The sequence below is a fragment of the Amphimedon queenslandica genome, unplaced genomic scaffold, assembly GCF_000090795.2.
Source record: "Amphimedon queenslandica unplaced genomic scaffold, v1.1 AMPQUscaffold_13411, whole genome shotgun sequence".
NCBI lineage: Eukaryota > Metazoa > Porifera > Demospongiae > Haplosclerida > Niphatidae > Amphimedon > Amphimedon queenslandica.
Genome location: NW_003546353.1, coordinates 69,874 through 95,919, shown reverse-complemented (window position 1 = coordinate 95,919; position 26,046 = coordinate 69,874). Strand labels below are relative to the sequence as shown.

Here is a 26,046-nt window from a genome sequence, read left to right as displayed (position 1 = left end):
TAATAATAATAATAATAATAATAATAATAATTAGTGTTATCCTTCAGTTGTTATTGGATTCACTGCCGATACCTTTCCTTCACAATCTCTGGACATTAATTTTTGTCTCCTTAAAATTACGACCATCACAACTGCCATTAGTGCAACAATACTAATGATGAACAGTACAGCAGTAATCACTGATAGTACAATAAAGTACAGTAACTGTTGATCAGGAGGCCTTTGTGCTGCTCCTTCAGTTAGTATGAGAAGAGAAGAGGAAGGTAATGACCCAGTGGAAGATACAGGAGAAGTAGTTACCGAAGTGATAGGAGATACATGAGATGAATAATAACCAGATGAAGAGAACTGAAATGAAGAAGACTTGTACTGAGAATTAGTTGATTGTATTGCTGATATTGATGACAGTGTAGGTGCTATCACACTTTTCACTGATGGGATTTCAATCTCAAACCTCAAGACACTCGGAGAAGCAATAAAAGATCCTTTACTGTCTGTAGTTAGAGCTACTGTAACATTATACCTATCACCTTCAATTGGACTTTGAAGAGCATTAATGATCGTTTGAATGTTAAATTTAACTTGAAGGATAGAAGAAGTATTAGACTGATTAACTACTGGATAGATCTGGTAATAAATTCTGCCTAAAAATTAGAGTCAAATCTATTGTCTTTAGTTCAACAACTTACCATTACTCATTTCTTGTACAGTGACATTAAGAGCTAGTCCAATCGTTAGTTTAAACAGTTCATCATGATCCCCTCCTATACTTACCTGCAGATACTGCCAATCTTCCTCTTCTTTCTGTTCAATTTCATTTACAAAATGCACCTTTGGACCTAGTATTAAATATAAAGGATTATTTTATACTTGAAAGTTTTTAAGAATATTTAACCTGTTGCATGAAGTTGTTTAAATTGCACTGAAGCAGTATATCCATAACCTCTCTCAGGGTCGCACTGGTACCCATAAAGGAATACAGTACCAGAGCCTCTTGTAAATGATACGCTATGGAGCCCAGAGGATCCTTCAAAATGATAGCTATAGCCAGAGATAGTTCCAGTCAAACTATGTATTGGTATCCATTTTGTTTCTAGTAAAGGTACCCCATCATACAGTACAAGGGAAGGATTTGTTGTTAATATTCCAATAAAGTTCTTTGAGAATTGATCTGTTGAGTGAATTCTAAAACTAAAATGTTCTACGTATTGTTCAGTTGGTTGGACTGTAACCAAGAATGGATCACCTGATGTACACTCTTCAATGCCAGAGCTAGTAGCTATTTGAACGACTAGTATTGGTACATTTGATGCCAAGTAGCAAGAGGTAGTTGAGTTCACATGGATCATTGCATAGTCTCCAGCATAAGGAAGGTATATACGCCCAGCTTCATTACAATTGTGACTTATAACAGATCCGTTTCTAGATGTCACTATCTTATAATACTGACCATTCTCTTTACCCAGAAAAGGTGATAGGAAAAACTCCTTTCCCCACGTCATTGCAGGAGGTATTTGCTGCACAAAATGATCACAGTATTTCCTATCTGTGGGTATATTGGCACACTCATGACCACTAATGACTGTCAGGGGACCTGATGATGCAATATGACTACCAGTGATGTCACTGTTTGGTGCCCCAATGTAAAGAGAATCGCCAGAATCAAGTACCAAATCATGCGATCCACCCTCCTCTACCCAGACGTATACATCAGATCCCAATTCCTCTGGTAAACTCATTCCCACTGCTGGTGTTATGGTGATGCTGGTATTGGAACGACAGCTGATGATGAGGGCCTCGCTCCACAACTGATGGTGTTCATGCAATGGAGTTTGTACTGACACCAAGTAATACTCATACTTGATAGGTACTGGGTATGAATCAACACAGGGTAGACCCATGTACTCGCCTACACTTCCATTTTGCCAGTTATATGCAAGAACAGAAATATACTGACTAGAATTGACAGTTGATATCTTGATACTCTGACGATAACCTGAGTTGGAGCTCGTCATTAAACTTAGAGGGAGATCTTTCACCTCAAAATAAGACTCACAGCTGAAAACTTCACTAATACTAGTGACACTAGGCTCATAGTAGAGTATGGTAATATTAACTAGTCCGTGGGTACAGTTAGATGTGATATAGAAACCTAACTTAGTGTCGCTGAGTCCTCTGTAGTTCCTTAGGAAACCCAACTGGAAATTAGTACCAAAATTAGTGGGGGCAGTACCTGCAGCAAATACAAATATATAATTTATTTTATAGCATAAAGATGGTATCATACTTGCTGATCCTGCAACAATTAGGAATGAATAAAGCAGAAAAACTACTAGCAACATTGTAACAGCAGTTTGAAGAGAGCAGGAGAGAGTCACTCTGTGTGTGTGTGGTGAGTACTAGCCAGTGTGTCTGGAGCGAGTCAGGCTGGTGGTGCCTTTGTTATGTCTTGAGGTGAGATGCCCCATGGCCAAGGCCCAAGAATCCTTAGAAATAAAAAAATATAGAAACTGGCAGGAAATTAGTAAACAGGAAGTGAATGAAACCGGATGTGACGAAACAGGAAGTGATAGTAAACAACGGTGACGTCATAAATAAAATGGAGCCCAGAGCTGCAGTTGTGCCTTCAGCTCCTCCTGAAGCTTTGAAACCATCAGGAGCCTTGAGCCTAACGCCAGAGAAGAGAAGGAAACCATTCACTGAACATAACCACTCGGGACAGTCTGAGCTCAACCCAACAAGATATAAAAAAGCAACACAAGTCAGTATATATAATATTTATACCATCCATTTATTATTATGCATTTATTCCTGGACCTGCACTGCAGGTGTTAAATATACCACATCATGTTAAAAGATACAAAGAATTGCAACAGGTAGAACTGTCTGAAACTAGTTTTGAAGAACTAGTGACAGTAGGTTCTAAGTCAAAACACAAGAAAACAACAACTGACAAAACACCAGAGCCATCATTATACTCCAGGTATATATATAATATTTATTCAACTATTAATTGATATTATTATGAACTCCACCCACTAGTAAGGATGATGAAGTTATAAGAGAAGAACCTTGTTTGGATTTTGAAACACCTGAGAGAGCACAGCCGCTAATGAAACCATCAGTTTTATACTTTAATGCAACATAACAGCACAATAATACCAATTAATAATAATCAATTAATTATCATCTGAATAACTGCCCAAAGATGTTAAAGGTCCTTGTGTTTTTCTTCTCACTTCAAATACCTACAGAGAATTATAAAATGAAGTAGGTGTCCATTGTCTCACTTGTTGGATCGATTCTCTGAAGCAATGAAAGTTATACTCGATCAGTCCCTGCCTCTCAAATACTTCTTCTCTTATTAAACAAACCAGCGCCAGGAACCTTCAATAAATAATAAACATGATAATAAACATGATGATGATGATGATAAAAGCAGTACCTGTTCACTTCTCTCAGATACAGTATGACTCCATTACTTAGTTTAATGATTGAGGCACTTTGTTGATCATAGGCACAAGCCTCCACATCATCCCTAGTAATTAACCATTCATTAATTAGCCATTATTAATTAACAGTTCATTAATTAACCATTCATTAATTGCCCATTATTAATTAATTACCTACCCATATATACAAGATACATCAATGACTACATCAATCATATCACAGCACAACTCATAAGACAACATGTCCACAGGTGAGCTAGAAGATGGTAATGGAGTATCATACTCATCAGTTAGTTACCTGTCAGTTGCTATGTAGATCTTACTCACTACATCAAATAGGAATGCTTTTTCAAGACCACAGTTCTAAAAAACAAGCAAATAAATTATTATAATTATTTTTATTCTTACTGATACTAGTATGTTTAGAAGGTTCTCCAGTGTTGGTAATTGGGGGATTAGTTTCTGTACAACGCGACTGAAAGCCTGTAAATAATGCTGACTGGGTGTGGTGGTAGGTGTGGTTTACTTCAAATATTGAGTGATCGTATATGGAGGTGAGATAAAAGGACGGTCTGAGTAGTCCGTCTAAACCAGCATCAGCTAAATCACACGTAGCCTTTGTCTGAATGTCTCTCTGAGCCTCTACAGAACAAACAAGGTATGAGAAACATGGGAAGAACTTTAAGCAAAGTGACCCGATTTTGGAGAAACTTTTAAAAATCGTAGAGAAAATTCAAATTTGATTGGAATCAGTTCAAACTTTCTACACAACATCAGACCATGTATATGTATCAGAAAATGTCCAGCATCATCTCATGACAGTAACAATCAATTCTACTCTCACCCCATTTCCTGTCATCTGAAAGCCCATCCACTTTATGTATAAACACTTCAAACTTTATATTCTGGTTTACCTACAAACATTATGATATATTCTTCCTTTTCTCTCCCTCACTTGAAAAGCCTTTGTTAATGTCTGGTGGAGTCTGATCAAGGCCTGTCTGTAATCATCCTGAGCATCAATGACAAATATCAATGAGCCACAGCTACCGAATATCTGTTCTGAATCAAACGTTGGATCAAAGAAATCAATCTGTCCAGGGAAATCCCACACCTAGAGCCAGAGGGTATGGCGTAGGTTAGGAACTATATAAAGTACTAACTTGAAACTGAACAAACGAACTGTTGTTGATATCTAAATAATTGCAAAATAATAATAAATTATAATAGGGCCATACCGTCCTTGACAACTTTGCTTGTGCTCTCAAGAAAGAGTGTCTCGTTTGGTGACAGTTTGTGAAAGACGACCTTTTGAATCGAAGACTTTCCACTTCTAAGAAAAAGAAATGTACATGTACATGTAACTACGTGTTCACACCTCCTTAGGCCCATTAATAGTATCCTTGGTTTGTTTTCAACACCACCCACGGCTCCAATAACCTCATCTTCATCTCCATAGCTGGAAGAGAGTGAGAGGGTGATAGTTTATATTGGAATATAAATTTAGTGTTTACTTGTATCCTTCAGGAAATGAGTCCACCTCATGATAGCTGCCACTTGGGTCACCATTCAGTGACATCTATAAAATGAAAGGTCCACATAATAAGAGTCATAACACCCTTCATCTTCCATTACTGTTACTATTGAACGAAGTTCTTGTTCTCTTGCACTTAACTTTGATCCCATCCAATGGTCAGATGACCCATAGACATTTTGCGCATGCGCAGTAGGTAAACTCATTGATATTCATAGTGGTGTCCATGGTAACAGCGTCTCTGCCAAACAAAAGTTAGAGAGAAGAGCAGCCAGTTGGCTTCATTTATTTATTTATTTTATTTATTTTTGGTTGTGCTTCTTCTGCTATTAAAAGTGAGTTGTATTCACTATATATTGAGCTTCATTCCTCCATTCTTTGCTAGAGGCATGGCTGCATTTTTAAGGAATCCCAAAGTCCTTGGAGCTGCAGCTCTTGGTGCAGGAACACTGTTAGTTACTAGTCACTTCATGAGAGGGGAGGCTGGATCTGCTGCTGGTAAGATGTATTTGCAATATTTAGTTTTATATTTTGCTTTGCATTATGATTTGATGCAGGCAAGTCTGGTGATGTGTCAAGTATGCATTCAAATGTGTCATTAATTCATTTCTCTTATCTCCAGGGGCTTACAAACTCTTTCCTGCAAGTGCTGATTATCCTGATCTCTCCAAACACAACAACGTCATGGCCAGCAACCTCACACCACAGGTATATAGTACTGCACTGAGTACATTGTGTTGGCCAGATTGCCAGAATAACACATGATGCACTGATCATGCACTCCTTTAGATTTATGCTCGCTTGCGTGACTTGAAGACACCTAGTGGCTACACACTAGATCAGTGTATTCAAACTGGTGTTGATAATCCTGGACATCCTTTCATTAAAACTGTTGGCATGGTTGCAGGAGATGAGGAGTCCTACCAGGTTTGTATTTGCCGTATACCTCAGTAATAGCATAATGTACTTAATGTCATCTTATGCACACCTATTGTTATCATTATGCTCATTCTGCAGGTTTTTGCTGATCTCTTTGACCCTGTCATTGATGAGCGTCATGGCGGCTATTCAAAGAATGCCACTCACCCAACAGATCTGGATTCTTCAAAAGTAACACCAATGGTTTAAACAAATTATCATCAATTAATATAATGACAGATCAGGGGAGGTATGTTTGATGAAAAGTACGTACTTTCGTCTCGTGTCCGTACTGGCCGTAGCATTCGTGGGCTCAGCCTGCCACCAGCATGCACTAGGGCTGAGAGGAGAGAAGTTGAAAAGGTAAAAATATTATGTTTGTTATTCATGAAGTATTTTATTAATCATCAATAGATTGTGACTAATGCTCTAGCTAATCTTGGAGGAGAGTTTACTGGAAAATATTATCCACTTTCTAAAATGACAGAAGCAGAACAAGACCAACTGATCAATGTAAAAAAAAGCAATAGCTATCATTTACTGATTAGTGTCACTGTATGTGTAGGATCACTTCTTGTTTGATAAACCAGTGTCTCCTTTACTCCTTGCTTCTGGTATGGCAAGAGACTGGCCAGATGCCAGAGGAATATGGTAATGCTGGACTCAATGCATCCAATGAACTGTATATCATGTTTATACTGTCTATAGGCACAATGATAAGAAGAACTTTCTAGTGTGGATTAATGAGGAGGATCACACTCGCGTCATCTCTATGGAAAAAGGTGGAAACATGAGACGTGTTTTTGACAGGTTCTGCACTGGATTAAAGAAAGTTGAGGACGTCATAAAGAAAGACAACAGGGAGTTCATGTGGAACTCACATTTGGGATACATACTGACCTGCCCATCCAACCTTGGTACAGGACTGAGAGCTGGTGTCCACATTAAAATACCTAAACTATCCAAAGTAAGTTATAGGACAGAGTACAAGTGTATAGAATCATTGCTTACTTTCACTTGCAGCACTCAATGTTTAGCGAGATACTTGAGAGAATGAGGCTACAGAAGAGAGGGACTGGAGGTGTGGACACTAAAGCTGAAGGAGGTACTTTTGATATTTCTAACTCAGACCGTCTTGGATTCTCTGAGGTAAGCCTTTTGCTGTACAATGAATGATACACTGTATGTGAACACATTACATTTAATAGGTGCAGCTGGTACAAACACTTATTGATGGAGTGGAGCTACTCATTGAAATGGAGAAACTCCTGGAGAGAGGGAACTCCATTGACCATCTTATACCAAAGAAGAAGTGAAGACTATAAACAAACAAAACTATAAACAAACAATACTATTATAAACATTGTTTATGCATTGTCAGTTGTTGTTGATTGAGCTAACACCCACGCATAATCTCACACCTTTAAGCTAACACCCACGCTTTTCATTGATACAAAATGGAGGGCGAGGAAGAAATAGTAATGTTTGAATTGGCAGGACTACCCAATCCTGATCTAGTTAAGGACAAGTCCTGCTTCATATTGGCAAGCATATTACTGGTTGATTATTTGAATGTCCATTATCAATCTCTGGGGGGGCCAGGGTTTAGAAACAGGTCAACCTTTAGTGCAGGTTGGGAGTTTAGTCTTTCAAGGAAAATATGAAGATGTGTTTGGAACTGGTTTAATATTTGAGAAATCACCAGGTAGGAATAATTATAATAATTGTACAGAAGATAATCCTTAATCAAACTATGCAGATGGATCAGTCAATTTGATTGGTAAATGTACAAAGAAAGCAATAATGAAAAGCATTCCAATGAAACACAACAACAAGGACAATGATTGATAATCAATTAAGTAATCAGTTGCAATATAATGAATAACTAATGATTAATGATCAAGAAACAGTTTAATGGTCATTCTTGTTTAATTATGCCAGCTCCAACTCTGAACTCTCTCAATCCCCTCTTACCAAGAGCTGATAATGACTTCCTTAAAGATCTCAATATCACATCTTTGTTCTTACTGTCAGTACTAGAGGATGACAATATTATATAATTCCACTCAATTTTAGGCACAATGCATGTGTAAGCTGTCATGCTTCATACTTTGACATTACTCTTGCTGATGCCACTAATATATTAGCTTTGTCCAAATAACTCTAGAAATAATAATAATAATAATAATAATAATAATAATCATCAAATTGATACCTTCAATATTTTAGATTTCATTCTTTTAAAGTCAACCTCAGGTCCAACCTTAACCCCTGCATACTCATCGACCTCAGACTCCTCCTCCTCCTCAGACTCCACCCCCACAGGCTCTACTGCTGCAGACTCCTCCCCTTCAGTCTGTATTCCTATCTCATTGGTAACTGTAGCTCCTCCTGGAGCTGTTCTTATATTCTCCTCCTCCTCTCCTGGAGGGCACAGTGATACATTCTCTGATATATTAATGTTATTCTCTGATGAATTCTCATCCTTAACAGGAGGGGCCAGTGTTACCATGGTAACTGGTGTCTCGTCCATAAGAGGGGTACCAGACCTCGACCTCCTTCCCCCAGTCCCCCCTGAACCCCCACCTCCTCCTGAACCCCCACCTCCTCCTGAATCCCCGCCTCCCCCTGAGATCCCAGTCCCCCCTGTACTCACAGCTGCTCCCCCAGTGGGTAGTTCTTTGCTGCCATTAGTCCCTCCTCCTGTTAGTAATTGTCTATAGTCTGGTGGTAGGTATATTGGGACCATTAGAGGAACAGGGGAGCCATTAGACGAGGGAGGGAGAGAGAGGGGAAAGGGAGGGATTAGGGGGAACAAAGAACCTCCCCCTCCCCCTAGAGATGGAGCTCCTCCCCCTAGCAACGGAGCCCCTCCCAATGAAGTAGATGTACCAGTGAAACCAGATTGAAGGAACTGGATTGGGTTTGGTATAGGAGAGTTAGTGCTGTTGGGTGTGGCCAAATTTGATACTTTAGTGGGTGTGGTCACAGTAGCAGTAGTGGCTGAAGTGGTAGGTGTGGTCACGGTAGCTGTGGTAGTAGTCGGTCTGGCCAAAGAAGTCGTTGGACTAGCTTTAGTGGGTGTCTCCTTCTGCTTGTGTCGTTTCCTCTTCTCCTCCACAGGTGATGGTTCCTTTCCTCTTGTTGTCTCGTGTCTTCTCTTCACTGAGGTACTGCTGCTGCTGTTGCTGCTCTTATAAGGTTTCTTCTCTTTCGATACAAAACGCTCCTTCTCTCTTCTTCTTGAGCTACTGCTGCTGCTAGTTGAGTATTTGTCACTTCTCTCATGATGGCGTCCCTTCTTTCTCCTTTCCCTTGACCCAGGGTCACTAGAATCACTAGATGAACTGTCAGCTGAAAGGTTTCTTGCTCGTTTTGAGGCTTTACTTCTGTCAACTGATGAATCCAGCGACGAGTCCCGTGAGGTTGTGGTTGAGTATACTTTATCACGTGATTTACGCCTTGAATCATCAAGAGATGAATCTCTGGAATAATGTGAGGTTCTGTTTGAATCAATTGATCTGTCTCTTAAATGGGACACTCTGTGTCTTGATGAATGATCAACTGATGAATCCCGAGATGATATTGAATCAGCTCTTGATTTCTCATAGCCTCTCCTTCCTCTTTTAGACTCAAGAGTCTGATACAGACTCTTCCACTTCTTACTCTCTTCCTCTTTGTGTGTCCTCCTTTTCTCTTTCCTTTCCTTCTCTGTTTCCTTTTCTTTGACGTTGGAACCACTAGATGAACTTCCTTGGATTCTCTGCAATAAGAACCCAACTCCAGATTGGTGAATGTGCCTACGATCTTCTGATAACTCATTATCGTCATCATCAGACTCATCTCCGCTGCTGCTTTTCTCTTGTTTCATGTTTCTAGCTCCTCTAGAGGCAAGCATGTTCTTCACCGAGTAATAATCATCAGTTCTGCTGCTCCCAGTAGGCCTCTCACTGTGAACAGGTTCCTCTCTACTGATGTCTCTAGAGGTAGAGGCCGTGATGACTGTTCTACCTCCAGAGCTAGTACTAGCTTGCACTGCCTCAGTCTCTTCGCTGGTCTCCCTCTCGGTAAAGAACACGCAATGGCCTTCTTCCTGTTCCTCCTCCAGCAGGCCGTGCTCCCACATCCACTTCTCCTGCTCTTTCTCAACTGAGACTGTTTTCTTCTTCTTTTTAGTTGAAGTTGTTGAATTTGCTTTTTCAAGAAGATTGGCTAGCATTGAGTGAGTGATGTATGTCACTGGTAGCTGAGACTCAAAGAATGAGCAGGAGAGCATAGCAGAGAACAAACAACGACCATGATACCTGAAACAAAATAAATAATAGAAATAATAACAGCAACAATAAATAATAAATAATAACAACAACAGTAATAATAAAGAAACATGTACGTTGACATACTAACAACTTGTCACAAATTTTTGTGGCAAGATCATCTGATAAGAGGATAGTTTTACAACAAATCTGATTGGTCAATTCAAACTCCACATGGCAGAATGTACAACCAATACATTTTCATTAAACTCAGTCCGTCCCCCTACCAGTATGTATATATGATACACAGTTACCTTTGCTTGACTCTGTTAGCATGGCCACAGTCAGTAAACTTTAGTACAATATAATACTCAACTTCAGATTCACCAGTCTTCCTCGTAACTGTCAGTATCTTACACTCTCCATATGTGTCCTTTATATAGTCACTGCTCAATTAAAATACATCAAAATACAAAATTATGAGAAAACTCTCAAATCACAAGCAGCTTATAATATATTACCATATTTGGTTTGGAAAGTTGCAGGAATCATCACTCAGAAAGAGCTCACACTTCACAATAATACTGTCCTTTCTAACTGGCATAATGTACTGTACTTTTAGACTTGTCTTGTGCCAAAGAGCCAGTTATGAAAGGGTTAAAATAGGTTTTGTCAAGGGGTTAAAATAGAAATCCAAGATGGCGGATCTTAAGGAGCTAGATGAAGTGTGTCATAAACTTGTAGAGAATGACACAAAATTTGCTCCAACTTATGACAGGATTGTATTAAAAGTAAATATTATTAAATTTTACAATTATTGTTATTATTATTATTGTAAAGTAATAAATGTGCTGAAATTATTATAATTATTTTTTGACAAAAACCATTTTTATTTCTTCTATTTTAATGAGCTAAAAAGCAACTTTTTAAAATCAATTTTGATTGGAATCAGTTCAAGACCATGTATATGCATAAGAAAATGTAATAAAAATGGAGATTTCTCTACTTTTTATTTTTGTCAAAATTGGGCAAAAGTCCCTGTATGATAGATAGTACAGGGACTTTATCCTGATTGTTGAGTAACTGTTAGTGATACCTACTGAGTACTGACATCCTGTGAATGATTACTGACTGGTGTGTCTTTGTTGTACAGTATAATCATGAATACCTTCCATGGGAAGAAGGTGGTGGAGTAGTTGATATACCATCAGATGATGGCTACACGGAAGAGGAGGAGACGGACTCAGAAGGTGACATTGACCTTACTGTACCTAGTGAATGTGGTATGGGGAACAGCCACCATTTTGTTGATATTATTATCTAATAGGTAGTTATTGTTCCGCCGATGGGTTATCAGATAATGAAACTGAAGCAACAAAACAAAATGTAACTATTGTCCTTATGTATTGTATTGTGTCTTTGGACTGTACCAGCTGTCCTTTTATTTGCTGGCCTCCTTTTATTATATGAAGTGGTATCTGTTTTAGTGACACTTTGTAATTTACATCATTAGTGCCATCACTCTATTAATTAATGTGCTTTTAAGTACTTTTGTAAACACCATTGTGATATGTGCCTTATATCATATTGTTTATTGTTAATGATAACTGCACTCTAAGTATGAAGGTTTTCTGTTTTATTTCTTTTAGTCTCCTACACCTGGTAAAAGATCATCACGTTCTATCATTAAAGAAGACATTTTCTTTGCTAACACTTTACAGGCTAGTGGTAGGAAAGATTCATTAACTTGTGATGTCAATGAGAGAAAGAGAGAGAGAGAAACTAGCGATATTGAGAAGAGCCCTAAGAGGCTCTGTGTCCTTAGTTCTTCATATCATCATTAATAACTATTGCAGAACTATAAACAACCTTTTCATCACTTTATTGTATGATTTATTAATGATTGTGTGCTTTTCAATCTCTCCTTATATGGAAGAGAATCCCTTGTTTATAAGAATCCTAAGAATGTAATGAATAATGAACTAATTATTATTTATTAAGTCAAGGCTAATGAATATTAATTAATTAGGGGCGTGGGTCTAATATTCATTTTCCGGGGGCGTGTTTGTTGTTAAAAAGTAGCAAAACTGACGCAAACTCTGCAGTACTGCTACTACTCTAGCTGTTCCTTTACTTCCTGGAGCTGTTGATACCTCGTGTTAGTTCAGTGGAGATTCCTGGGATGGAGAAGACCAGAGAAGATCTTTCAAACTTGCTATCTTTGGAAAAGGAGCTTCGTTTTGCAGCAGAGGCTGAGGCTGAAGCTCAGAAACAAGCTCTGCTGCAGCTATTGGTCTGTCTCAAAGACAAGCTGGAGCCTGAACCACCAGGAGAGGAACAACAAGATTACACTAGAAGTGCCTCCAGTTCTTCTTCCGTTAGTAATTTCCCTCCTGCTTTACCTCGAGCCTTCTCTCGGGAATTTTATGATGCTGTCCTACAAGAGATGCCTGATGAGGTACAAGAAACACTAGCTCCTTTACAGCAAAAAGACACAAGTACCTCAGGTAAGCCTGGACTCCACTCACGCATATTTACCGTCTCTTTCTTTTGAAGATTCTAGTTCTTTTGATAAAGCCTGTGCAGCCATTAAACTAGGCAACTACAAACAACTTGTAGCCATTCTTCAAGACAATACTGATAGTAGGAGCGCTTCAGATAGTGAGCGAGAGGCATTGCTTCAGTATGGGACCCAGTTGTTGCATTTAGCTGTTGAAGAAAGAAGCATAAGTATGTTATTACTGTGTTATTCTCTAAATAATTACCAAGATTTGTTTGTACATTTACATGCATGTATTATCATCAATCATGGTGTGAATATGTTGTTGTGTGATAAGTAGAAGCCATTAATCCCTTGATGTCTGCTTTGTTTGTCATTAGATTGTGTTCAAGTGTTACTCAAAGGTGGTGTGAGTCCAAATGAATCTGGTTTAAGCTCACTCCCTCCTTTACATACAGCTGCTAACAATGGATTCAAAAGGTAACCATAATAACACTTTATTGGAATGATGTCACCTTTCTATTGTATTAATACTCTTTCTACTTGATCTTCACTTGTTGACAATCACATTCACACTATTAATCTTTCTTTAGTTGTATTAAGGTATTATTACAATATGGTGCTGAAGTTGATTTGCAAGATTCTAAAGGCCAGACTCCATTATACATTGCACTGGTAGCTGGTCAAACTGATTGTGTTCAGTTACTGTTGAAGAGTCACAGCCCTGGCCTCTCTCTCCTGACTACAGTGAGGCTTCCCTCCGTTATCTCCTCTTTTCTCTCTTCTCTCTTATCCGTTATCAGCTGCTTGCACTTCTTATCAACACAGGCTCACCTCACGATGTGTCAGTACTTGTACTTGTTTATGTTTTGTAGGGCGGTAGGAGTCTCTTCCATGCAGCTGTGTCTAGTTGTTTGGATAATGAGTTGAGATTGTTGCTAGTCTCCATCAGAGCTTCTCTTCCTCCTCAGTCTGTGTCCTCATTACTAAATGGACAAGAGTTCAGCACTGGATATACACCACTTCACATTGCAGCAGAAAAGAAACACATGGTACCTTCAATGTACACAATCACTGCAGTAGCTCCCCTCTCCCTCTCTCTCTCTCTCTCTAGAAATGTTTAATGGTTCTTTTATCTTGTCCTGAGGTTAATCCTAACCTAATGTCATTTGATGGAAGGACAGCTCTTGATCTGGTCACAGGCAGTCCAGACTGCACTGTACTTCTATCAACAAGAAGTAATAATAATTAATAAATATTTAGTGTATATCTGTCTTTTGTTTATTATTGTGTCTTTGTCATGTATTCACCATCTCTTTCCTGCCAATTACAGTTTCTCACAATAAGTTGTGTCTTCCTTCTCCTTTAGATCACAAAGAAGCTTTAGTTCTTGTTCATGAAGGACATTCTTTCTCCTCCTCCTCCTCCTCCTCCTCCTCCTCCTCTGGAGATTATAGAATAGGACGCATTAAACTGCTGACTCATCATAACTGGGATGACCTCAAGTGGCTGGTCAGCAGCTGTTTCAAGGAGTTTGAATATTCTCAGAAATACAACGAGAGGTTTGAGAACAAGTTTACTGAGAGTGATACCTACTTGAATCAAAAGAGATTGATTGGAACCATTGATGAAGACTTGAATCAATTGTGTCAAGTATGTGAACCGGTAATTAATTAATTAATTAATTAATATTAATTATTAATAGACTGATAGTGTGACGTTACTTCAAGAAATGAAAGACGTTCTTTCTAAAAGATGCTCTTCTTTTAAACCATTGAATGATCTCTCCTCCGCCATGAAAGACATCAAGATAGGACAATACACCTGGTCTACTGGTGGGTGGGGCAGTGAGAGGCGTGGCTGTGAAGGGCGGAGTCCTTATGAAGCATTAGTTGAACTGGAAGAAGCAGGAGAATTGCTGGAAATTGAAGTTCATCTTGACAATGGATACCAGCGCATCAGCTATACCTCAATGATTCCTCAAGACGTACTGGAGAAATACACAAATCAAGTAATTAATTATTTAATGTCGTTATTTATTAATTAATTAATTTCAATAGTTATTGAAGTCAAAGTGTGTCATTATCCACGGACCTTTGGAAATTGACTTGAATCAAATATCAGGACACATTGCTGCATCTCTCAAAAGTGTAACGTCAGCAAAAATAGACAAAATTCACATACCATTGAGACCAAGTTATACCCGAGCCCATCTTGTGTCCCTCCTTTATGATAATGGTAAGAATATTAATGTACGCCTTTACAATTTGAGGATTTATTAATAATAGGCATTTTAATTCCTTGCTCAGAATCAGCAGAAACAACTTCAGATTCACCACAGTAAACTAATTCATTAATTAATTGTATTTTGTCTCAGTTCCTCTTTGCTAGTAATGGAAGGAGTCGATAAGATACAGTATCGTGATGTACTCTACACCCTCTCCTCACTATTGGAACATTATTCAACTGGAGAGAGCATTTATTTAGATTTAAATGATAACAATGAAGAGTCCTTTATACCCACTGGGAACTATAAACTATCGGAGCAATGTTATGTAATAGCTACTCGGACATTGTTCACAAAGTGAGTGGGCGGGACTAGGGGTGTGGTCATATGATTCTAAAAATAGAAGTGGGTCTGGTCTGCCTCGTGAAGTGATGGAGTCGTATGCCCATATATGGTTATGTGACTCAGAGGAGCCGATCCTGGGCCAGCTGTACAGGACTTACTTTAAAGAACTAGTTCACATTAACAAAGGGACCCTACCTCTTAAGTAAGTTTATAGTTTATAATTAATAATTATTAAAGTTAATTGTCTTTATATAAAGGTCTGATTATGTGTATCAAGCAGTGGTGTGGGTGTGGCAGTTTTGGTTGATATACAATTACTACATACAACAATTGGGGCTACATGAATTAACACTAGGTATCACCATCATTATCATCATTATTCATTATTCATTATTATTATTATTATTATTATTATTATTATTATCATCATTATTATTATTATTATACAACACAAGGCATACACAATAAAGTACACTAAGGACAAAACAAGAAATAAGAGAAACAAAACATAAAAAGACAAAAGATAAGACAAAGGACTTTAAGAAAGAAAGTCAATTAACACTGGCCATCCAAAACAGATGGGATAATAGGAAGGCGACCAAGCCACATTTGAGCATTAGCATGCCAGAGAGAGATAGAGAGCCTCTGGAAAAGATGGTCAGAGAGCTCAGCAGCAGGGAGACCTGAGCAAGCTCTAAGATAGTGACTGAGGGCTCTAATGACCTTAATGGCAATGGGACTCCATCCTCCTAGGGTCTCTATAGCCATTGGAACTTATTATTATTATTATTATTATTATTATTATTATTATTATTATTATTATTATTATTATTATTATTATTATTATTATTATTATTATTATTGTTATTATTATTATTATTATTATTATTATTATTATTATTATTATTATTATTATTATTATTATTATTATTATTATTATTATTATTATTATTATTATTATTGTTATTATTATCATCATCATCAATGTATAACTGTGTTATTCTCTAGGAGTGAAGTTATTTCTCAATTGCCCTGTTTTGAGTAACAATGCAGACAGTATTTACAAGTATTATTTATTAATTTATTTTATTAATTTTTCTGCTTCACTAGTTGGTTTGCTGAGCTTTGGTCATTTCATGTAATTCCAAAGCTAAAGGAACATTTACTGACAACAAACCAGCAGAAGAAGCAAGAGGCGACTTTTAAGAGTTTAGTATTCTTCATAATCCATCGACTCATCAGCTCAACATGTCCCCTCCCACCACAAGGTACTAATAACTAACAAAATATGAAAAACTCTATCATTTTTTGGAAAAAACCAAAGGCAATAGCCTTGGGTATTTTTCCAAATTTTGGCGTTTTCTTAAGATGGCCGTAACTCGAAAAATTGAAGTCGGAATCAGCTCAAACTTTCTACACAGCATAAGGACATCAATATGTATCAGAAAATGTAATAAAAATTTGGAGTGATTTTTTGGACATTTTTTGGAAAAAACCATGGACTATAGCCTTGGATAATTTTCCAAATTTTGGCGTTTTCTTAAAATGGCCGTAACTCGAAAAATTAAAGTCGGAATAAGTTCAAACTTTCTACACAGCATAAGGACATCAATATGTATCAAAAAATGCAATAAAAATTTGGAGTGATTTTTTGGCCATTTTTTGAAAAAAACCAAAATTTTGAAAAATACCCAAGGCTATAGCCTTGGGTATTTTTCAAAATTTTGGCATTTTCTTAAAATGGCCGTAACTCGAAAAATTGAAGTCGGAATGAGCTCAAACTTTTTACACAGCATAAGGACATCAATATGTATCAGAAAATGTAATAAAAATTTGGAGTGATTTTTTGGCCATTTTTTGAAAAAAACCATGGACTATAGCCTTGGGTATTTTTCAAAATTTTGGCGTTTTCTTAAAATGGCCGTAACTCTAAAAATTGGAATTGGAATGAGCTCAAACTTTCTACACAGCATAAGGACATCAATATGTATCAGAAATTGTAATAAAAATATGGGGTGATTTCGGAGCCATTTTTTGGAAAAAACTATGGACATAGCCTTGGGTATTTTTCAAAATTTTGGCATTTTCTTAAAATGGCCGTAACTTGAAAAATTGAAGTCGGAATGAGCTCAAACTTTGTACACAGCATAAGTACATAAATATGTATCAGAAAATCTGATAAAAATGGAGAATTTTCTACTTTTCATTTTTGGCAAAACTTGTGCCAATACCATGTATTTAGTACAGGTACTTAATTTGGCCCGATATTTTAAGACACTTTAACTTGTTCATTAAAAATCAAATTTTGATTGGAATGAGTCAACACAACATAAGTGCAGTTTACATTTTTTATTATCCTTTGTAGCTCTCAAAGACTTCCTTTCTGCTCTGTACAGCTTCAGTGATAATGATTTATTGTTTGTTCCTCCTGGTCAATCAACTGCTGTTGATAAAAGTACAACTCTCTGTAATATACAATGTCCCAATGATTGTTCTGTGCCTGCAGGTGCTAGAGATACAAAATCTCCTAAAATTAAAAGAACCTATTCAAAGAAATCAATCAGTTCTATAGTATGCAGATACTGTAGATAAAGGCATTAATTTATTGATTATTTATCAATTAGGATCTTGCTAAAACTAATCAATGGGTTTCTGTTGCAGCTGCCGTCAAATCGATAGAAGATCTTTCAGCATCAAGTACAGTACATTAATGTGTATCACTTTTAATTAATTTATAATTCAATTCTCTCAATAGCTGGTGATCTTAATAAACCACAGAGACCAAGAAGTGGCAGTTTTTTCTCTAAAAATTCAACGTAAGCTAATAATAATTTTAGTAATAATTTAAATGATTCATTCATCTCTTATTATTCTTGTAGGTTGAGGAGGTCTTTATTCAAAGGATCGAGAGCTTCACTTTATGCACTGGAAGAAGAAGATGGCAAAGGATCAGGAAAGAGTTCAAGTGGAAAACTGAAGAGAAAGAAAAAGAAAGAGCTAGACCAGGAGAAAAAGGAGAGCATGGATGAATTGTTTGACGTGATGATGTCGTCTGATGAAAGAATGGATGACCAGAGAGTTACTAAAGCCCAAGCTCCTCATCATGTTATTTCAGTTCAGTCGTCTACTACTAGTACACCTCCAGCAAACCACTCTCCTTCCCATTCTCTCTCTGATAAACTTGAGTCCATCCGTCCTCTTTCAGCTGAAGGAAATACTTCTCCTGTAGCTAAACTCTCCTCCGATCAAAGTTTAAATAAAATACGCCAAACTCGTCACCCGAGAATATCTAACTTATTAGAAGCTCATAGTTTACCTCAAGTCTTAAGTCGTTCTGATGAGAACGTGTATCACACTGTTTCAATGGTGTCTCCTAGCAGTGACTCACCTCGTCCATTCTCTGCCTCTACTGCTCCGTATCATCCAAGACAGATCAGCACTGCCTCTTCTGGCTACTCTGATTCAAGAAGGAGTTCCACCGATTCATTGAGTAATTCCTTTAATTCTGATCTAATGAGAAACACTAGCTATAACTCAACTAGTGAGTTTAAGAGAACGTCGAGTCTTGATGGAATCATTGATGATACTAGTTCTTATGTGAGTGGTCAAACTAATGGTAAGACAACTAGTGTTGTTAATGAGAATGGGCTCAGTTCCCAGCCTATCAGTGGTTCAAATGATGCTGAGTCTTGTTCAGTTGATGTTACTAATAAAGAGACTAGTAATGGTCTCCCTGTGGTTGTATCTCCTAGAACAAGGAGATTCTCTCGTTCGTATCAAGCACTTTATTCAGCTAGCCTTGGAGCATGTGCTTCTGATGCTCTTCAGAAGTCACGGAAGTTAAGTTTACCGACTAAAGTTGGTTCTGATACTTATCAGTCGCCAAAGAAGCCACACAATCAGAGGATGAGTACCTCACTCCTTAGCTGGAGGCTGGAGGAGAGTGTGGTTGAAATGTAACCTCCTGCTATTAACTAGCTGATTTCATTATTTTATAAATTATACTGTACATTTCATTAGAATAATGTTATACCATCCTATATTCTTTATCTATACTATGAACTATTGTAACTATGCCAATGTACCAAACCACAGATCAGCAAATGAACTATTGTACTATACAACTCACAATAGACTATGAATCAAGTTATCCCTTGTGGTATCTGATTATGTTGTTTGTGCATGCTAAGGCAGTGCCAGTCTCTAGTGACGTGTGGGTGTGTGATATCTCAATACACATTCCTGCAAGATTTATTTAACATTTTAGACATAATAACTAAATTTCAGACATAAACAAGCTATCAAAAATACTTTTGACAAAAGGTAGCACATCTAATAAGTTCTAAAGTGTGACTTTAAGTCACTAAACTATAACAGTTTGGAAACAATACATGATGAACTGTATCTGAACTGAGCTATATCTAATAGTTGGCAAGAACGGCAATCAACAGGAAGGCCAGCAATGCAGTGGTAGTGGACATTAGACCAATGGATCCACTCACTGATTCAACGGTGTAACCGGAGACAGTGCGACCGTTAAGTGGCTGGACATCACGATAGTTAAGAGTGAGTGGATCACCATTGGTATCATTGAGGGTACGAAGCTTATTGAAGAACTCCATTGGGACAGAGACTGGATTCTGAAGGACAAACCATTCCACTATCTCGTTACAAAGTGGAGTGGTCAATGAGCCAGGGAAGTAGTAATAGCTCAAGTTGCTTGGGAGCATGCTCTCATACGTTATGCTCTGGATAGATCTGGTAGCATTAAAAGCAGGAATAGATTCAGTAAGCTTTTCCCATACAGAGCCAGAGTATTGGACTGATGAATCTGCAGTTAGGAATACTGCTACAACAGTGAACTGGGAGCCCACCGAATTCACAGCACTGACGTTCTGATTGACAAAGTGAAGCTCACCGCTGAAGAAAGTATTATTAACTTTGTTCTCTGAGCCTACCATGTTATTAGGTCCCCAATGAAAGTGAAACTGGAGAAGCTTGTAAGTAGAAATGAAAGTTTGAACTCTTGCCTCGCTTGAGGCAGAAGACGGACTAAACTTTAGAGTGTGGCCATTGTTCAGGACATATCCATTGACACTAGTGTCCCAGTTAGTCATCCGAAGAGGAGTCAGTGTAGAATTGCCACCTTGAACGTTCCTAGTGATAATATCAATAGGAGACTGTCTGCCCCCACTGCAGAATGATCCAAAAAGACTGTTCCAAGCAATCTGATTAGTATAATTGAATGGAACAGCACCAGAGGCTATCCCGAAAAAGAAGAAGAGAGACAAAGCAAGTGGAGTCATCATGTTTTTAGAGTCAGCAAAGGAAATTTTCGCAGCTACACCCCAACTCCTACCAATTACCTTATTTATATGCATGAGCATTGGGCAGTGCTACCGGATTAGACCACACAAAAGATAATGAATAAGTTAGTCTATATCAACTAAAAACATGAAAAACAAACAATAGCCACTAAATAATAATCCACACAAGTACTCAAGTAGAAATTGAGTAAAATTAATTGATAACATTATAATGTAACACATCAGTCCAGCAATCATGAAGGACTCTCTCCAAAGGTTGTCTTCAAACAAGACTGAAGGTCAACCGGTAGCTTAAGTATTACACTTTGAATTAATCTCTGCAAGGTTTGTACTGTCTGTCTAGAGACTGGAGGTTGATGAACAGCTGCTGTTGACTGTTACCAAAACAATTATTGATAATAATTTCTCTTTCAGTCTTACTATGCAGTGCTTGACTTGCAATAGAAAGTCAACTATTTCTATCTCCTGCTTGTCTTTCATCCAAAACAACACATCCTAGAAGACCATAATGAGGACATGAATAAAGTATTGCCATGATTGAATCACAGCCTCCCTCCTCCCTCTCTCTCCCTCACAGCTTTGCAGAGTATGTCGAGGTGGATTAATCTTAATTTCTGATTGGCTTCTTCTCTTCTTGCAGAATACCAAGAAATAAAGTTTGGACAACGTAAAAACTGTCTAAAGAAACAGAGAAAGGACATTATAATTGAAGGAACGTATACCAGCAGTTACTGAGCAAACACATTCCTTTAGTTAAATAAACCAGGAGGACTGGTTAGTTGAATAACTCACCTGTATAATGGGAGCCAGTTCCCTTTGAGTCCACTCATCATTTGTGGGCCTCCTCCTTCAACCATCTTTAAAAACTGATCCTCATTAAAGTCCTTTAATTTAGGAGGTGGCTACAATCCATATTTATTATTATTACATTATCAATATTGTTTTACTTTCCAAGGTGACACATCTCTTTTCAACGGCATCAGTCCTGCTAGGTACCTCTCCTAATGGAAGACACATACACCCACATACACCTACAATACATGTACATGTACATACACCTACAATACATGTATACATTTATTTGGCAGTAGGCAGTACATCAATAGGAATGTGGTGACTGATGCTGTATAGCACCTCTTATGTTCAAACGATGGGACTATTGTGAGTTGTAAATAAAGATTTGTAGAGTCATTAGTATCATAGTAACAAACAGTCAATAGAATTATCTCTTAGTACAAGTATAATAATGTAACAGGCTAGACACACTAGGACTACAGTCAATTGACTGTGTCATTAACTGTCATTAACTGTCATGGGCTGTTAGAGGACAGTACAAACAGGATTGTACAGTAACAGTTGCTAATTGATTTAGTCAGTAGGAGTACCAGTGGGATAATGAAGTTTGTTGTCAGCTCTAAGGCGTGTTTCCTAATCATTGCATTCTGTGAAACAATGGATTATAACTCGTTGCAGTAATAAACTGAATACAATACCTGCACTTCTAATGGTCTCTTCCCCCCCAGGCTGGTCTGTGATAAATCACTAGTAATGAAAGGTTCAGATTATTTACTACTCCTACCTTAGAGTGGAGTAACTTGATGAACAGCTTATCCTTAGTAACGTGGCTTTTATATTTACTATAGAACCCTTTAAAAAAAGGAAAGAATTACTACTAGTATAACACACACACAATGAGTGAGAATAGGTCCATGTGACAGTACATTATTTGCTGTACCTGGTTTAGAGTCAGTCAATTCAATCATTGTCTTTCTTCTTGCTGACATTGCCACTGGTTGTCTATCATCTAAAGGAGACACTCTTAAAATTAATTTATAAAATATGATGGATAATTCTCACCTAACTCAGTAATCTTTATTAAGTGTGGCCAGTGCTCCAGTGTCTTTGTAAAGAAAGGATTAGTAGCTCCTAGCAATACCTGGGGACTGTGAGAGGTAGTATACTGATCAAGATTACTAAAGATTACTAACGGGGCCTGTGTTCTTGTGGTGTAGTGTTTGAATTCTGAATCATGAATAGTAAAGTATGGCCTGTAGTCAGTGCTGTATCTCAAGGGATGAATCAAACTGTAAGATATAATGACAGCTGGTCATAAACCCACCCACTCACCTAACGAGTGCTTGCACAGTGTTAGCACACAGTGTGGGGGAGGAGCCCATCACAGCAAGAGGCTATGAATAATCAATTAATTAAATAATCAATTAATTAACATACTTCGTTAAGAAGGATTAGCTCCCAAATTGATTCAAAATGTGATAAAACAGGTTGTAATGCTCTTGACAATAATAAATAAATAAATAAATAAATAAATAAACAGCTTACTGGTACAGATTGAGTTCGTGTACTGAAGGTATGACAACCATAGCTGACTAATAATTAATTAATAACAATATAATTATCATCAATAATCACTACATAGTGCAATAGTTAGTGGCATTTGTCACAATACATATAAGGAAGGTGTATACAAGGTACTTGTGAATAGTGTGTTAATATGAGAGTGTACATTGAGCATGGACATTATGTTGAATTTAATGTATAGTTGCAGCAAAGATCAAAGGCCTAACAGTTGTGATAAAACCCACAGAACACTCCCACCAATACCGCAGTGTGATATTATAAATAGCACACTCATTTATTTAATGTGCAGCAGTGTGATATCAGTGATAGCAGAGCACGTGCAATCTTTGCTCGAACTATACACTAAAACAATTAATACATGTGGCATCGTGTGCTATCGGATTTATCCGCACTCGCTTCCGGTCTCGTCGCTAAAAATAGCACACGAGGCCGAAGGCCAAGTGTGCTATTTTTAGCAACGAGACCAGAAGCTCGTGCGGATAAATCAGATAGAACACACCGCCCCATGTATTAACTATTACATGAAATATCTTACAGATTTTCCCAATGTGTCAGGCATCATAGTATTGGATGATTCCGGCTTGTCAGTTTTTAATGGAATTCTAACCTACAGATATCAATAATAAGTTAATCAATCAATTAATTATTAATTACATAAATTAGTTGTCCTAATAAAGGTAACTGTAGCAGCTGTCCAGGTCTAGGGGGAGGCCACTTGTTAATGTTGTGACAAGCTAAGGAAAGAGAGCACACAATGAGAGCTCCTCCATCATAATGGATAGTATCTGCTCTATTATAATAGATAGTATCTCCACTATCATAATGGATAGTATATATATCAAATAGGACCAAAGCCCCTGTACTATAGTACAGGGACTTTGGCCACATTTCACCAAAAATGAAAAGGAGAGAATTCTCCATTTTATTACATTTTCTAATTCATATACATGTTCTTATGTTTAATAGAAAGTTTGAGTTGATTCCGATCAAAATTGGATTTTTTTTACAAATTTTAAAAGTTGCTCCAAGGCCAAGGATGGACTTACCAGCTTCTAATGATGGAAGTCCATTCTTAAAAAAATCTGGAGCTAATTTTTCAATCTAAAATATAATTTAAATCATCATCATCATCACTATTACTATTATGTTCACCAGATAAGTGAAGAACGTGATGTAAGGTAGGCGTGACAGGAGAACCAGTGATTTTTGAAAGTATCCTCTCCTAATGTCAGAGTCCTTTATCTGTCTGAAGTAGACAAACCCGTAATAATGAGACTCATCAGGCTACACAAGGAAGTGAAATACACGTTAACAAGCACCAATAATGTACCAATAATGTACCAATAATATACTAATAATGTACCAATAATATACTAATAATGTACCAATAGTGTACCAATAATGTACCAATAATATACTAATAATGTAATACTAAATTACTAATAATGTACCAATAATGTACTAATAATGTATCAGTAGAGCTGTTGCTTACTGTTAGAACAAGAGGTGCTCCGATGTGATCAGAAGAGAACTTTAATGAAGTCCCTCCTGCCCCAGGACCGGAACAACGAATCCTAAAATGATACTGTGTATCACCCATGCACCCTGAGGGGTGTGGCAGGGAGCGGGGCAGGGGGCAGGGCATCAAGAGCAAAAAAGAGTGAGATATGAAGGTAAGTTTATCTAACCTGAATTAGAGTCAGGAAAAGCAAGATAGCACACGTTAGATTTCTACAAATAAATAAATAAATAAATTAATTAATTAATTAATGAATAAAAATTAGGAGTACCTCAGTATCTGACAGTTGATAAGTCGGTGGGTAAATACTCTAAAAATAAAATAATAAAAAATAAAATGTACTTGTTCATGGAATGTACAGGTACTGCATAAGTGTACACCTGAACAAACAAGCACACACACATACATTACCTACTCGTACATGATTACATGCATAGTTAATGAGTTTGTTGTTCCCAATTGAAAGAAATAGTAAACAGTACAATACATGTACAGGTAGGTCAGTTTCTGGTAAGCACGAGGGTATTATACACATAGTTGTACATGTATAATATAGTCCATACCTCAATGGCTTGTCCTAATTCAAGGTCAAAGGTGACCACACAGAAACAAGAGATCCAGTGAGAGAGATTACCAAACTGATCAATGGCTCCTTTAGCAGTAGCTCCCTCCTCCTCCTCCTCTGAAGAGAAAGAAGAAGATGAAGGACTGGTTGATAATCTTCTAGGAGATCCTTCAGCCAACAAGGTCTCGTCAACTAGGACACTGTCCTCTGATATAATCATCTCTTCACTACTGGTAGCCATTTTGAAGTGGGAGGGGTAAAATAGGAGGGGCTTGATTCAAGCCCCTCCCTCTACCCACGTGTAGTGCCAATGGCTGAAAGAAAGCAGAGGATTTCTAAAGAGCTTTTAAAGAAGCCAGTTGGACCTGGTTAGACCAGAGATCCATCGTATTTAACTATTATGATTCATTCCAGGAGTTCCATTAATAAATGGAGACGAAAATAAACATTTAAAGACATTTAAAATTGAAAGAAGCTCAAGTTAGCAACCAATGTACTCATACCCTCCTATTAATTATACTTGTGGAGAGAGTATACATAAGGTTTTCTATCTGTCCCTCCTTTAGCTTTATCTCAAGTGAAGTCCTTCCTTCCTTCACTGGCTAGGGCTAATCAAGAGCTGAGTGATGCCATTAGTAAAGAAGGTGGAAATGAGAAAGTTAGTATTGAGACTCCACAAGATTCAGCAGCGAGGTGCATTCAGTTGGTTAGTGTTGCTTGTATTTGATAGTTTATTGTGAATGTACTTGATTTTAGGATTTAGCATTAGTTCAATATGAAGGAGAGGAGGAGGAGGAAAGGAAACAAATATTAGTTTTACCTGATGAAATTTCGCATCCTTCAAGAAGAGGATTACAAATTGAAGAATTGAAATAGTAACTTTTCATTTTTACTTTTGTTTTGTGTCTGATATAAATTAAAATATGTGATTGTTTTCACTTCAAAGTGGGCGAGAATTTTCATCTTAAAGTGGATGTTAGATTTACCCTCAAAGTGTAATATACCAGTCCATCTTTTGTCTCTTAGT

The 26,046-nt window shown here is 37.5% G+C and overlaps 11 protein-coding genes and 1 long non-coding RNA gene across 14 annotated transcripts; 6 read left to right on the top strand and 6 right to left on the bottom strand.

Moving 5' to 3' along the window:
• Positions 1 to 9: 9 nt before the first annotated feature.
• Positions 10 to 2,372, bottom strand: LOC109581911 (uncharacterized). The gene is made up of 4 exons (XM_019996391.1): positions 2,288 to 2,372; positions 896 to 2,233; positions 690 to 839; positions 10 to 644 (listed from the first exon to the last, which is right to left on the bottom strand). The coding sequence occupies exons 1-4, from the start codon at positions 2,340 to 2,342 to the stop codon at positions 37 to 39; spliced, it is 2,151 nt and encodes a 716-aa protein (XP_019851950.1). The 5' UTR covers positions 2,343 to 2,372; the 3' UTR covers positions 10 to 36.
• Positions 2,373 to 2,517: 145 nt separating this feature from the next.
• Positions 2,518 to 3,165, top strand: LOC105312744 (uncharacterized). The gene is made up of 3 exons (XM_011405618.2): positions 2,518 to 2,761; positions 2,829 to 2,983; positions 3,043 to 3,165. The coding sequence occupies exons 1-3, from the start codon at positions 2,540 to 2,542 to the stop codon at positions 3,146 to 3,148; spliced, it is 483 nt and encodes a 160-aa protein (XP_011403920.2). The 5' UTR covers positions 2,518 to 2,539; the 3' UTR covers positions 3,149 to 3,165.
• LOC100632161 (ras-related GTP-binding protein C-like) lies at positions 3,126 to 5,207 on the bottom strand. 2 transcript variants are annotated; one of them, XM_019996397.1, is made up of 14 exons: positions 5,088 to 5,207; positions 4,967 to 5,031; positions 4,831 to 4,911; positions 4,691 to 4,785; positions 4,616 to 4,647; positions 4,408 to 4,566; positions 4,297 to 4,366; positions 3,979 to 4,094; positions 3,861 to 3,935; positions 3,751 to 3,815; positions 3,631 to 3,708; positions 3,446 to 3,538; positions 3,291 to 3,387; positions 3,126 to 3,248 (listed from the first exon to the last, which is right to left on the bottom strand). In XM_019996397.1, the coding sequence occupies exons 1-14, from the start codon at positions 5,190 to 5,192 to the stop codon at positions 3,180 to 3,182; spliced, it is 1,200 nt and encodes a 399-aa protein (XP_019851956.1). In that variant the 5' UTR covers positions 5,193 to 5,207; the 3' UTR covers positions 3,126 to 3,179. The 2 variants fall into 2 exon arrangements, with proteins under 2 accessions (XP_019851956.1, XP_003386626.3); XM_003386578.3 differs by having other exon boundaries at positions 5,094 to 5,207.
• Positions 5,208 to 5,227: 20 nt separating this feature from the next.
• On the top strand, positions 5,228 to 7,322 carry LOC100632036 (creatine kinase B-type-like). Of its 2 annotated transcripts, XM_011405619.2 has the most exons (12): positions 5,228 to 5,321; positions 5,372 to 5,484; positions 5,544 to 5,564; positions 5,609 to 5,694; positions 5,776 to 5,913; positions 6,004 to 6,096; positions 6,145 to 6,267; positions 6,319 to 6,417; positions 6,470 to 6,555; positions 6,613 to 6,871; positions 6,928 to 7,053; positions 7,113 to 7,322. In XM_011405619.2, the coding sequence occupies exons 2-12, from the start codon at positions 5,376 to 5,378 to the stop codon at positions 7,218 to 7,220; spliced, it is 1,248 nt and encodes a 415-aa protein (XP_011403921.1). In that variant the 5' UTR covers positions 5,228 to 5,321; positions 5,372 to 5,375; the 3' UTR covers positions 7,221 to 7,322. The 2 variants fall into 2 exon arrangements, with proteins under 2 accessions (XP_011403921.1, XP_019851955.1); XM_019996396.1 differs by lacking the exon at positions 5,544 to 5,564.
• A 19-nt stretch (positions 7,323 to 7,341) lies between these two features.
• LOC105312743 (uncharacterized) lies at positions 7,342 to 7,833 on the top strand. The gene is made up of 3 exons (XR_898155.2): positions 7,342 to 7,448; positions 7,507 to 7,609; positions 7,664 to 7,833. It is a non-coding gene; the product is annotated as an uncharacterized LOC105312743 (long non-coding RNA).
• Positions 7,686 to 8,476, bottom strand: LOC109581914 (uncharacterized). The gene is made up of 3 exons (XM_019996401.1): positions 8,120 to 8,476; positions 8,015 to 8,067; positions 7,686 to 7,940 (listed from the first exon to the last, which is right to left on the bottom strand). The coding sequence occupies exons 1-3, from the start codon at positions 8,435 to 8,437 to the stop codon at positions 7,823 to 7,825; spliced, it is 489 nt and encodes a 162-aa protein (XP_019851960.1). The 5' UTR covers positions 8,438 to 8,476; the 3' UTR covers positions 7,686 to 7,822.
• A 6-nt stretch (positions 8,477 to 8,482) lies between these two features.
• LOC100639153 (uncharacterized protein DDB_G0271670-like) lies at positions 8,483 to 10,783 on the bottom strand (the record flags this gene model as incomplete). Its single annotated transcript, XM_019996375.1, has 3 exons — positions 10,679 to 10,783; positions 10,472 to 10,603; positions 8,483 to 10,208 (listed from the first exon to the last, which is right to left on the bottom strand). Coding segments are annotated over exons 1-3 (1,941 nt in total), but the record flags the coding sequence as incomplete, so codon positions are not given.
• Positions 10,784 to 10,827: 44 nt separating this feature from the next.
• Positions 10,828 to 12,128, top strand: LOC100631909 (uncharacterized). The gene is made up of 4 exons (XM_019996390.1): positions 10,828 to 10,948; positions 11,311 to 11,440; positions 11,485 to 11,543; positions 11,807 to 12,128. The coding sequence occupies exons 1-4, from the start codon at positions 10,856 to 10,858 to the stop codon at positions 11,999 to 12,001; spliced, it is 477 nt and encodes a 158-aa protein (XP_019851949.1). The 5' UTR covers positions 10,828 to 10,855; the 3' UTR covers positions 12,002 to 12,128.
• A 110-nt stretch (positions 12,129 to 12,238) lies between these two features.
• LOC100639027 (cortactin-binding protein 2-like) lies at positions 12,239 to 19,323 on the top strand. The gene is made up of 20 exons (XM_019996387.1): positions 12,239 to 12,664; positions 12,714 to 12,887; positions 13,038 to 13,137; positions 13,251 to 13,404; positions 13,533 to 13,709; positions 13,772 to 13,895; positions 14,027 to 14,310; positions 14,363 to 14,668; positions 14,718 to 14,895; positions 14,946 to 14,997; positions 15,035 to 15,241; positions 15,288 to 15,431; positions 15,487 to 15,584; positions 16,238 to 16,295; positions 16,340 to 16,497; positions 17,595 to 17,684; positions 17,736 to 17,800; positions 17,854 to 17,926; positions 17,985 to 18,045; positions 18,109 to 19,323. The coding sequence occupies exons 1-20, from the start codon at positions 12,340 to 12,342 to the stop codon at positions 19,187 to 19,189; spliced, it is 3,909 nt and encodes a 1,302-aa protein (XP_019851946.1). The 5' UTR covers positions 12,239 to 12,339; the 3' UTR covers positions 19,190 to 19,323.
• Positions 19,324 to 19,479: 156 nt separating this feature from the next.
• On the bottom strand, positions 19,480 to 20,580 carry LOC100631784 (carbonic anhydrase 2). Its single transcript, XM_003386575.3, has one exon. The coding sequence runs from the start codon at positions 20,536 to 20,538 to the stop codon at positions 19,651 to 19,653; it is 888 nt and encodes a 295-aa protein (XP_003386623.1). The 5' UTR covers positions 20,539 to 20,580; the 3' UTR covers positions 19,480 to 19,650.
• Positions 20,581 to 20,650: 70 nt separating this feature from the next.
• Positions 20,651 to 25,351, bottom strand: LOC100638900 (protein DENND6B-like). The gene is made up of 22 exons (XM_011405633.2): positions 25,018 to 25,351; positions 24,726 to 24,764; positions 24,624 to 24,666; positions 24,428 to 24,540; positions 24,088 to 24,219; positions 23,982 to 24,036; positions 23,590 to 23,669; positions 23,471 to 23,542; positions 22,897 to 22,943; positions 22,789 to 22,849; positions 22,684 to 22,745; positions 22,545 to 22,640; positions 22,414 to 22,499; positions 22,292 to 22,360; positions 22,136 to 22,203; positions 22,050 to 22,085; positions 21,942 to 21,998; positions 21,504 to 21,557; positions 21,349 to 21,458; positions 21,132 to 21,234; positions 20,977 to 21,051; positions 20,651 to 20,930 (listed from the first exon to the last, which is right to left on the bottom strand). Exons 1-22 carry the CDS (start codon positions 25,258 to 25,260, stop codon positions 20,790 to 20,792), a joined length of 1,842 nt encoding a protein of 613 aa, XP_011403935.1. The 5' UTR covers positions 25,261 to 25,351; the 3' UTR covers positions 20,651 to 20,789.
• LOC100641551 (uncharacterized protein C12orf45 homolog) lies at positions 25,305 to 25,988 on the top strand. The gene is made up of 4 exons (XM_003386567.3): positions 25,305 to 25,387; positions 25,434 to 25,499; positions 25,586 to 25,725; positions 25,776 to 25,988. The coding sequence occupies exons 1-4, from the start codon at positions 25,330 to 25,332 to the stop codon at positions 25,893 to 25,895; spliced, it is 384 nt and encodes a 127-aa protein (XP_003386615.1). The 5' UTR covers positions 25,305 to 25,329; the 3' UTR covers positions 25,896 to 25,988.
• Positions 25,989 to 26,046: the final 58 nt, after the last annotated feature.

Bases quoted from the DNA above. Each gene is read 5' to 3' on its own strand.
- LOC109581911 (XM_019996391.1), bottom strand. From the start codon at position 2,342: ATGTTGCTAGTAGTTTTTCTGCTTTATTCATTCCTAATTGTTGCAGGA. The intron at 840-895 runs GTTAAATATTCT...ATTTAATACTAG, and splicing joins TAAACAACTTCATGCAACAG to GTCCAAAGGTGCATTTTGTA. The intron at 645-689 runs GTAAGTTGTTGA...TCTAATTTTTAG, and splicing joins TGTACAAGAAATGAGTAATG to GCAGAATTTATTACCAGATC.
- LOC105312744 (XM_011405618.2), top strand. From the start codon at position 2,540: ATGAAACCGGATGTGACGAAACAGGAAGTGATAGTAAACAACGGTGAC. The intron at 2,762-2,828 runs GTCAGTATATAT...CCTGCACTGCAG, and splicing joins GATATAAAAAAGCAACACAA to GTGTTAAATATACCACATCA. The intron at 2,984-3,042 runs GTATATATATAA...TCCACCCACTAG, and splicing joins GAGCCATCATTATACTCCAG to TAAGGATGATGAAGTTATAA.
- LOC100632161 (XM_019996397.1), bottom strand. From the start codon at position 5,192: ATGAGTTTACCTACTGCGCATGCGCAAAATGTCTATGGGTCATCTGAC. The intron at 4,367-4,407 runs GTGAGGGAGAGA...TAATGTTTGTAG, and splicing joins CATTAACAAAGGCTTTTCAA to GTAAACCAGAATATAAAGTT. The intron at 3,388-3,445 runs GTACTGCTTTTA...TATTTATTGAAG, and splicing joins TATCTGAGAGAAGTGAACAG to GTTCCTGGCGCTGGTTTGTT.
- LOC100632036 (XM_011405619.2), top strand. From the start codon at position 5,376: ATGGCTGCATTTTTAAGGAATCCCAAAGTCCTTGGAGCTGCAGCTCTT. The intron at 6,556-6,612 runs GTAATGCTGGAC...TACTGTCTATAG, and splicing joins CCAGATGCCAGAGGAATATG to GCACAATGATAAGAAGAACT. The intron at 7,054-7,112 runs GTAAGCCTTTTG...TACATTTAATAG, and splicing joins ACCGTCTTGGATTCTCTGAG to GTGCAGCTGGTACAAACACT.
- LOC109581914 (XM_019996401.1), bottom strand. From the start codon at position 8,437: ATGGACGAGACACCAGTTACCATGGTAACACTGGCCCCTCCTGTTAAG. The intron at 8,068-8,119 runs GTATCAATTTGA...TATTATTTCTAG, and splicing joins TGAAATCTAAAATATTGAAG to AGTTATTTGGACAAAGCTAA. The intron at 7,941-8,014 runs GTATGAAGCATG...GTCATCCTCTAG, and splicing joins TCAGCAAGAGTAATGTCAAA to TACTGACAGTAAGAACAAAG.
- LOC100631909 (XM_019996390.1), top strand. From the start codon at position 10,856: ATGGCGGATCTTAAGGAGCTAGATGAAGTGTGTCATAAACTTGTAGAG. The intron at 10,949-11,310 runs GTAAATATTATT...TTTGTTGTACAG, and splicing joins ATGACAGGATTGTATTAAAA to TATAATCATGAATACCTTCC. The intron at 11,544-11,806 runs GTAACTATTGTC...TATTTCTTTTAG, and splicing joins CTGAAGCAACAAAACAAAAT to TCTCCTACACCTGGTAAAAG.
- LOC100639027 (XM_019996387.1), top strand. From the start codon at position 12,340: ATGGAGAAGACCAGAGAAGATCTTTCAAACTTGCTATCTTTGGAAAAG. The intron at 15,242-15,287 runs GTGAGTGGGCGG...TTCTAAAAATAG, and splicing joins ACTCGGACATTGTTCACAAA to AAGTGGGTCTGGTCTGCCTC. The intron at 18,046-18,108 runs GTAAGCTAATAA...TTATTCTTGTAG, and splicing joins TTTTTCTCTAAAAATTCAAC to GTTGAGGAGGTCTTTATTCA.
- LOC100631784 (XM_003386575.3), bottom strand. From the start codon at position 20,538: ATGATGACTCCACTTGCTTTGTCTCTCTTCTTCTTTTTCGGGATAGCC.
- LOC100638900 (XM_011405633.2), bottom strand. From the start codon at position 25,260: ATGGCTACCAGTAGTGAAGAGATGATTATATCAGAGGACAGTGTCCTA. The intron at 24,765-25,017 runs GTATGGACTATA...TTTTATTTTTAG, and splicing joins AATTAGGACAAGCCATTGAG to AGTATTTACCCACCGACTTA. The intron at 22,746-22,788 runs GTATGTTAATTA...GATTATTCATAG, and splicing joins AGCTAATCCTTCTTAACGAA to CCTCTTGCTGTGATGGGCTC.
- LOC100641551 (XM_003386567.3), top strand. From the start codon at position 25,330: ATGGCTGAAAGAAAGCAGAGGATTTCTAAAGAGCTTTTAAAGAAGCCA. The intron at 25,388-25,433 runs GTTAGACCAGAG...GATTCATTCCAG, and splicing joins AAAGAAGCCAGTTGGACCTG to GAGTTCCATTAATAAATGGA. The intron at 25,500-25,585 runs GTTAGCAACCAA...TCCCTCCTTTAG, and splicing joins TAAAATTGAAAGAAGCTCAA to CTTTATCTCAAGTGAAGTCC.